Source organism: Equus asinus, chromosome 20 (assembly GCF_041296235.1).
Source record: "Equus asinus isolate D_3611 breed Donkey chromosome 20, EquAss-T2T_v2, whole genome shotgun sequence".
NCBI lineage: Eukaryota > Metazoa > Chordata > Mammalia > Perissodactyla > Equidae > Equus > Equus asinus.
Window position 1 is genome coordinate 91,726,424 of NC_091809.1, and position 9,487 is coordinate 91,735,910.

At 39.8% G+C, this 9,487-nt stretch overlaps 1 protein-coding gene across 1 annotated transcript in view; it reads right to left on the reverse strand.

The window, feature by feature from the left end:
* OVCH2 (ovochymase 2) overlaps nucleotides 1-8,869 on the reverse strand; it is a 29,650-nt gene extending 20,781 nt beyond the window's left edge. Inside the window, exons 1-7 of the mRNA XM_070491524.1 lie at nucleotides 8,782-8,869; nucleotides 6,271-6,380; nucleotides 4,305-4,396; nucleotides 2,611-2,783; nucleotides 2,146-2,241; nucleotides 1,264-1,415; nucleotides 410-599 (exon numbers count right to left, since the gene is read on the reverse strand). Of these exons, the coding sequence (XP_070347625.1) occupies nucleotides 410-599; nucleotides 1,264-1,415; nucleotides 2,146-2,241; nucleotides 2,611-2,783; nucleotides 4,305-4,396; nucleotides 6,271-6,380; nucleotides 8,782-8,869 (901 nt within the window). The remainder of the gene's footprint in view (nucleotides 1-409; nucleotides 600-1,263; nucleotides 1,416-2,145; nucleotides 2,242-2,610; nucleotides 2,784-4,304; nucleotides 4,397-6,270; nucleotides 6,381-8,781) is intronic.
* Between the last annotated feature and the right edge of the window lie 618 nt (nucleotides 8,870-9,487).

Sequence of the window (9,487 nt, forward strand, 5' to 3'; positions counted from 1 at the left end):
TGGCATCCCCCTCTCCCAGTTGTGGCAGCCCAAAATGTCTCCAGACATTGTCCCTTGGGGGACAAAATTTCCCCTGGCTGATAACTGCTGATTTATTCTATAGCTTGCTGAATCTTGCTAGCACAGTCGAGAAATAAGTGGTGAAAACATATCACCAGAGGAGATAGTTTCAATTAAAGGCAAATTTGACAAAGTCTAGGATGGATATATTCATATTTCATTGAATATTTGTATGCTGTACCACACGCCGTATTTTACTCTTGCTTTGGACTTAGTAAATATCACAATCCTTATGTGAGACACGAAGAACAGAAGCAGAGCCTGTCTGCTCAGTGGTCCTCACTTGTCTGGACTCTGCTGATTCTCTCTCCTTCCCTAGCTTGTTAACCTTATGTGCTGGCTTCATTACCAATTTGGATGTGTTTGTGGACCCAGGGAAGCACTTTACTAAGGTCTGTGAAGATCCCAGGGGATCCTTGATCATCTTTCTGTACATTGTTTCTCCAGCCTCGACCACAGCCCAAACCCCAGGAAGTCACACCAGCCAGAGTCCAAGCCCCTTTCTTATTTCGGCACATGAGAGAACCTCCTGAATCGCCCTGTAGGGGGAAAAAGCCTCAGTTACTATCATTGCCAGTGTCTGTTCCCCAAAGCGCTCAATCTTTTTCCCCCACAAAGATGTTAGGTAAGAATCAATGATATTTCTTCATTTCTAATAATTTGGACTCAGGAGCCTGGAAGAATAGCCAACTACAATTCATAATAGCTGCTCAAATATCATTGGAGCCTATCAATTCCACCTCCTCCTCCCCCATCCTAGGCTTTCATCAAACAGATGTATTTCCCTCTCCTGTCTCATCCTATAGACTCAGAGAATTCTTTCCCAGTAGTAAAATTGACCTCGGGTCTTGGTCAGCAGGAAGAATGGAGGGAAAGTAAAGTTCCCATTATAGACAAACTGGATATCTCTATAGAGGAAAGTGCCAGGCATCTTCCAGCAGGGGAGAACCCTGAGCTCATTGTTGGCATTATGTCTATGATTTCGTCTTTTGGAAAAAGCAGAAGACCTCCTCTGAATTCATACTGCCTGGTAAAAACAGGTTGTTTAAATTGTCCCTATATTTTGACTTGACTTCCCCTGTCACTTCTGACCCTTCTTTCCAGAATCTAGTCTTACCTACAGCCTTCTTTCAGTCCCTCACGTGATGACAAAGCTGAGGGAAGCCCTGCCAGGGCCCTGTCAGCTCAGCCACTCCCACCTACCTGACAAGCATCTCTCCCTCCATCTGGAAAGCCTGTGCAGAGAAAGGTCTGCCCACTGATGGGTTTCTTTAGGGTTAACAGAGCTGCCACACACTCCTCCTGGGTCAAAATGGGCAAGTTCACTTCCTGCAAGACTTGCGAGAGGATGCCATCTAGAAAACACACAGATGAGAGCCCCAGCGAAGCACTCTTTCACCATTTCTGAGTTGAAGATGCCCCATTCAGGCTTGTGCCTTTTGGAAACACCTGAATTTCTAAGCACCATGTGATATTCTCTGTTTTTAAAAATGTTTACACAATTGTTTTACAAGAATACAATACAAAGAAATTTATGCTCCGCTATGTTCATTGCAACATTATTCCGATAGCCAAGATATGGAAGCAACTCAAGTGCCCATCAACTGATGAATGGATAAAGAAGATGTGGTATATATATATATATACAATGGAATACTACTCAGCCATAAAAAAAGACAAAATTGTGCCATTTGTGACAACATGGATGGAACTTGAGGGTATTATGTTAAGCGAAATAAGCCAGGCAGAGAAAGATAGATATAGTATGATTTCACTCATATGTGGAATCATAAACAAACACCTGGATAAGGAGAACAGATTGGTGGTTAAGAGAGGGGAAGGGGATGGGGGAGTGGGTGAAAGGGGTAAGGGGGCACATATGTATGGTAACAGATAAAAACTAGACTATTGGTGGTGACTATGGAGCAGTCTATACAGAATCTGATGTATATAGTGTATACCTGAAATTACACAGTTTTATAAACCAATATGACTTCAATAAAATAACTAAAAAAATTCTATTTTCTTACTGTCTACCAGAAAGTTCTGACGTCTGATTAAGAGTAGTGGCATAGAAGACCTTACCTTCAGTCAAGCGGCCCCAGCCTGCAGTTGTACAAATAAATCCAGCCTCAAATCGTTCCCCTGGTTCTGGAAGACACACGGGCTGCACAAACTGGCCTAAAGAAAAGAGCAAGGTAGGGCTTGTCTCATCCATGGAGGAGAGGACACCATAAGCCACTCACCAATTGGCATCTAGGTGGTTCCCCAGAGACCTTGTAAGAGTTGTGATAGTTTCACCTGGCGTCTCCAGGGGTCACTTTTCAGACAAAGAAAACCCTCTCCTGACTCCATGTAATACTATATCTGAAGCCACAAGCAAAAAGAGTTTCAGATAGGGAAGCCTCCACTCCAAATCTCTATCTTAAAGTCCATGACCCAGAACTGTTGGGCATATGCTACATAATATATACTGTAGGGAATGTGCTATGGAACAGAAGTTATGGAGAACATGGGATAGACAATTCAGAGTTGGCCTCAAATGTTTACCGAAATTGAAGGCTCCAGTCATCTTCAAAAGAGCAATATCGTAGTCCATTGGTTTCTTGGTGGAGAAATGTGGGTGTACAATGATGGTTTCAATGGTGAGAGTTTGCTCTCCTGGCTCTGTGTGGTTCAAGTCATATTCTCCAGCAGTAACATTCAAAGTTAATGCAATATTTCTATGAAGAGGAAGCAGTAAAATGGTGGATTTCATTGAGCCTCTGAGTATAGATGAAATGGTTGACAAACTGGCCTCTTCAAAATGACATGGGTAGATAATGAGGGGTGTGAGGCTGCTAAACAGAGAAAGTGAGAATGATTCCAACACTTTCAGTAAAAATGCAGAGTTTCCCAATTCAAGTGGGATACTAATAAAGAGTGGCCTCATATAGAGCCAATGATATGATAAATTGAATACTTAGCAATGTTATTTGTAAAATGTCTAAAAAAGTATATACATTGCAATTTAGGGGTCTAAAGCTGTTAGCGGACTTTATTCAGCATCTCTGGGGGTTAGTCTGGACTGACTATCAGTGAGATCCTTTGGGAATGATTTGTGATGCACACTAGGTATGCTGCTTTAATGTCAGAGATCTAATGCATAATGTATATTGTGAAAGACACATGAGCACCATAACGCTTATGTCCCAGATAGCATGAATACTCAGGGATTTGGGACAAATTATAACAATGGGAGGTAAGGATCCTTAACTCCTTTATGTTTGTAACTTAGAGCCCCGGCGCGACATGGGAAAACCATTCTACTACCTTTTTTCCTGCAATAAAGTTGTCTGAAAGGAACTTCGTAGGATGCATTGAGATGGATTAAGAGCTCTGGGCTTGCCATCTTTTGGGAGACTTCATTCCCAGGAGTGATGATTTAAATAAAATTAGAAAGGGTATAATTTTCTCTTGATATGCTTCCCTGGGCTCGTGGCTATTGTATGTACCTAACCTAAAACATAGCATCTCTCTAGCCTAACCACCTACCACATTGTGTGAAATCATCAGTTGACTCTTCCTTAGACTATCAACTCTCTGGGGGCAGAAATTCTGTATTACTCATATTTTTATCTTTGGTACCCACTAGTGTCTAGCACCAAGTAAATATCCAGGAGATGTTTGCAGACTTGAAATGAAAGAGAGAAAATATGAGGGCATGATCTTGGTTATAGCCTGGTGAGTAGCAAGAGCCCTGACAACAGTAGAACTTTTGGAGCACATAGGAAATTGGGTCAAGGATGGAAGTTGTTGGAATGAAGCACAGAGAGGCAGGATCAAGAGGAAAGAAGACATGGAGAATTCTTTGTGTTTTACTGGCCTCCCATTGTTTTCTTTTATCCATTTCTTAAGATACATAATGAACTGGATAATTTTCTTTCTGTGAAATTTAAGAAAACTAGGAAAGAACTTTCACAAATCTATCTTTGTGTTACTTCTTTTCTCAATTAGATATTATCCTTTATTAACTTCCAGTCATGTTAAGTAAGTAAAGTATTCTGCTCCTTCAAGGGATGTATGTTTTCTACCAAGTTGAGTATCCTCTGACAGTGTCACTGAGCCCTATTTGTGTTATGAAGTTAAGATATTCCCCTACTACAGCATATGTCACACAGATGTATGTTTTGATAGAGTTGTTGCTGCTGATGCCAAGGGAGAAGGGTAAACTGTCCTTTATCCTTGGCTCGGCCTTCCCCTACCTGTTTGCAACGCAGTGAGCAGCTGTAATCACCCACTGTGGAGAGATGATGGTCCCACCACAGATATGCTTCTGCCTTCGTTTCAGTGACACCTGAATTGCAAAGACCTTAAATGGGAGCAAGTTAATGCCTTGGGATCCCCCAAAACCTGGAAACTGAGCATATTCTGAAAAACAGATCTGGATATCTTATTCATAAATATCAGAAACCATGGACTGTGAAGGAGAAAAACCCACCTCATCACAGCTCAGAAAAATAGCAGTGCTGGAGATAGAACATTCCCAACCCTGGTCCCCAAGAGAGGTAGTTAATTTCAGATGCTTGGCTATAAGGTTTCAGTAGAGTTGACGGTAAAAATTGTTGGTATCTATCTATCTATATATCAATCAATCATCTATCTATCACCTATCTATCTATCTGTCTATCTAATCTATTTATTTTTATAATACTTTTGACCCAGACTGTTACTGTAACAATATTAACAATATCTGTGAGTGAAGAGAAAGGAAACAAAGCATAAGATACAGCAGAGTCCAGATGAAGACGTTTGGGAGACAGGCCAGGTAAGAGCTAAGGGTGTCTTTCAACACAAGCTCTAATTCCTCCAAGCATCTTAGAGAAATAGTATGCACCTACAAATTTCTCATACTCTTAACTATTTGACCTCTACAACTCCTATAGGCCTGTTTTTTAAACGTTATTTTATTGAGGTCACACAGCATTGTGTAAATTTCAGGTGTGCATCATTAAATTTCAGCTTCAGTAAAGACTGAATTGTGTTTACCACCAAAAGTCTAGTTTCCATCCAAGCCTATTTTTAAATCTCCCTCTACAATATACTTTTTATCTTTGGTTTATCCTGTTTATGAATTTGATTTCACTCTAAAACAACTTACAGGATACAATTACATACTTTTAAATCCACTGTTGAAATTAGAAAAGATGCGATTTATTACAATTGTCTCCTTTTTGAACAAAAATTATTCAATGAGCAATATAAAATGATATTCAATACAAGATAAAGCCTAAGAATGGAATAAAGAGCAAGTAAGTAAAAGTCAATGAGTCACCCCTATGATTTGAATATGGACTTCTGAATTGACTAGCCAACCAATTGACCAAGTAAGCAACTGATCAATCAACTCTTCTACCAAATAATCAATTCATCAGTTAATCAAATGACAATGACTCAGCCATTCAATCAACCCACTGAACACAAACTCAAGCAACCAACAATTACCAAATATCCACTGCCATAAAGTTAATATGATTGACTCAGGGAAGTAAAAATAAAGAGCTATCCCTTTACTTGCAAAATTAAGAAGCAAGAGTATGACATGGCTCCCATGGTAAAGAAAGTTTGGAGACTTTCAAAGGCAGTACATGTGAACACCATAGGCTAGGTGCAGAAGCAGAAAGGCCTTTCTATGGCATGGGAGGACCAGAAAATTAGATTGAGTTGGAATTCTTAGGACACTAGCTACTAAGAAGGTGGTACTCTTGACTATTCCCTGAGGGGTCCTATGGTATAGGTACAAGCCTTATACCCAAGACATAAAAAACAGACTTATGGATATGACATCTTTGTCTTTCCTGGTTGTCTTAAACTATACTGAGACACACATATTTTAAATATATATATCGAATCAGAAAACTATTTTTTAAATTGTAAATTCAAAAGTTTTTCAGCTCTTGAAGTGGGATTTCTTTCTCTGGGGTTGGAAGTTTGGGATGGCATTTCTAATTTTTGGAGCAAGCCAATAGTGCATGTGGCTACTCTAAATACACCTTTTCTGGAACTCAACTGGTACACATCATGAGGGAATTGGCCTTGCACACACTCATGGAATCTCTGGTGATGAGCTAGGCAGAATGGAATGCACTGATGGGCAGAATGTGACTCTGGGAGATCCAATCCTAAGACAGCTCATAGTCCACCCACAAGAGAATGTTCCCTGGGACTTACCTGCCAGGGGTAGGAACCCTTTTCCACTTGGCTTCCCCCAACAATGCGACTGAAAATGTTAAAGTAATTCTGAGGCCGTGCCTTCACCAAACTCTGCCCACAAGTGGGAGCTGGGAAAAGAAAAGAGAAAAATTTAGTAATTAGATAGTTCCTAGCACTCAGGGTACAGGAAACTTTTCTGAGCAAGAAAAAACTGTAGGACATGGAGTATGTATAAAGATTACAAAATGGCTTTAAGTTAATTGTGGAATTTGCCGTGATTTGCAGTATAGGGGATTGTTCAGCTTTTGTCACATGGAACAGGCATATTGTGAAGAGATCTACTTCTCTGATAAGAAGATTAAGGGCCTCAGATGTAGATCTCCACTAGGTTAGCAGGGATGCAGCCTCCTTGATTCTGAGCACTCTGGCCCCTTAGAGATTCCTCGCAGCACTCTGTACTTCTATGATATGTATCACATGTCTTTATGGTTATTTCTATGTCTTTCAATCCAACTAGACTGTGGGCTCCTTAAAGAAAGAATCTTAATGTTAGGAACGTCTATAACCTCAATATCTAGCACAGTTCCCGATGCATGGAAGTTGCTCAATTAATTGGTTGAATGGATGATGCCATAGACTGTAACACCTTAGACTGTAAATGTGTGTACATCTTCTTCTCGACTCCACCCAGGAGACTGAGTCAGAAACCATTGTCTATGCTGCCTGGCACACAGTCAGATATTGGATTTAATTCTCCACGAGGGTGGAAAGTGGCAGGTTTTTCAAGGAGAGTGGAGTAGAGAGAAGACATTGTCCTGATTCACATACCAGAGTGGTGTTAAGGTAGAAGGATTGCCAGGTAATGGAAGAAAGAGCTCTTTCCTCTTGGTGGAAAAGACTTTACCCCTGAAAACGGTGCCTTTACTTGTTTATCCTCAATGGTTTTTTTGACTACTCATCTAATAGATGGGCTAGATTAAAGATATTTAATGACTCCTCAGAAATTCAAGGATGACACATCTTCTGTTCCTACTGCAGGTCATTCTTTCCTACATGTTTTCTAAGAGGGCCTAGAAATACCTGCCTCACAATCAACCCACTTTTTTTTTTTTTAAAGATTGGCACCTGAGCCAACATCTGCTGCCAATCTTCTTCTTCTTTTCTTTTTTTTCCTTCTTCCCAACCACCTCCCACCCCCTGCCCCCCGCCGCAGTACACAACTGCACATTCTAGCTGTAGGTCCCCCTGGCTCTGCTATGTGGGATGCTGCCACATCATGGCTTGTTGAGCAGTGCTAGGTCTGTGCCCAGGATCGGAACTGGTGAAACCCTGGGCCGCTGAAGCAGAGTGCGCCAACTTAACCACTTGGTCATGGGGCTGGCACCTCAACCCACTACTTTACCTAGCGGAATCCTCTAATCCTAATTCTTCAAGTTTAAAGATCACCTCAACTGAGAAGTATTCCTTGATTTCATCAAACTGTGCTAAGTGTCTCATCCCTGTATGTGTAGTACTCTTTCCTCTCCCTTTTTATGGTTTTTGCCATGTAGTGTTGTGATAGTGAATTGTTCATCTGTCTCCCTCACTGGACTATGAAATACTTGAGGAAACAAAACTATGTCTTATTCATCTCTGTATTTCCAAAGTTTAGTACTATTGCTAGCATACAGTAGACACTTAGAAGAGTTGAATGGATGAACAAAATGTTTTTCTTGAGAAGGTATCATTGAGAGCATAATTATTTAGATCAATACATTAAAATATACAAAGCTCTTTCAAATAATTTCTCATTTAATCCCCATTCTATGCGTATGAATCAAGCTTTATTATCCCCACATTACAGTTGAGACAACAAAAAATCAAAGAGATGCACAGCTAATTAATGGCAAAGCATGGATGTAAAACCAAGCCTTTTGATTCTGAACCCAGTGAAGGCATGACATTGGATCAAATATTTATTATTTAACTGTTTCAGCTGAAAAAATCACAAATACCTTAGACACAAAATTTACTATTTCCTTAACTCATTTAAGCAAGGATAGAAAACATGATGATTCTTGGCACCGGCACAAATATGACTATGGAGAAGCCTGCTAAGAACTGTTCTCAGCTTATGTTACTTGAGGAAAAAAAGACCACTTATAATACACCACCGTGAACATGCTTCATATTTCCCAGCAACATAATTTTCTAAAAGATTACAAATGTTTCCAAATTTATGCTTCTTTCTAGAATTTGTTCCATGAAAGAGGATGGGATTGTATAGCGTGTCCAAATAATTGAACAATCCTAGTTTTCTTCAGATCAATTCAACTTTTCCAAGTTGTATTCCATAAATGTTTCACCCCGTTTCATATGCGGATTGCAGGAGAGAACGTCAAAAAAGTTACAATAAAATCAGTTAGATCTCCAAAATACATTTGCTTCTCCTCTTTTCCCAAAGGAATATAGAGTGAAGATGTGATGCCCATTGCCAGCAGAGGCTATTCCTTCAGGCAAAGGTAGTTATAGAGTTTGTGCAGAACTTACCTTTGGGGAGAGACAGAGTTGCAGATTTCCCTTGTTCCAAACAGATCATTCCAATTAGTAAAATCAGCTTATTCTTGCTCATAGGCATTTTGAGACTCAGAGTTTTTCCCTGAAATTTTAGAGAGACTAAGGAGAACCAAAATAGAAAGACTGTGAGACCAGCAATAAGCCAATTTAAAAGAAAGTTATTCATTAACCAAGACTTGAGGCATTCAACCATGTCTATATGATGTTTCTGAATGTGGTTTCTTTCAAAGATCTTTGCAAGATGTGGGAAGTCAACCACAGAAGCAAACTCTTGATAAAGCAATATTACATACCCCATTATACCCACATCAATATGTTGCTTCACTCAGAGTGTATCTGGCTAGCCAAGTGGTTGGTGGCTAAGACTTTTATTTGCAAACATCATTTGCTTCTTAGTACAGGTTAATACAAGAGGACTGAATATCAAAGTTGTCCTTGTTTTCAAGATTAGACTTTCCGACATGCTTGCAGACAACTCATCAGAATGAGCTAAAGCGTTTTTCTTTTTCTTATTTTCCAAATGTAAATGGATAGTTATACCATGTAGTAAAGAAGAAGAGATGAGAACAGATAATTTGGTAGCACACTCAGGATATCATGCTACTAGACAGTGATTTAGGATACGGTCCATTAGGGCATTTGTGAATTTGCGTTCTCTCACCATTTTTTGTATTTACAG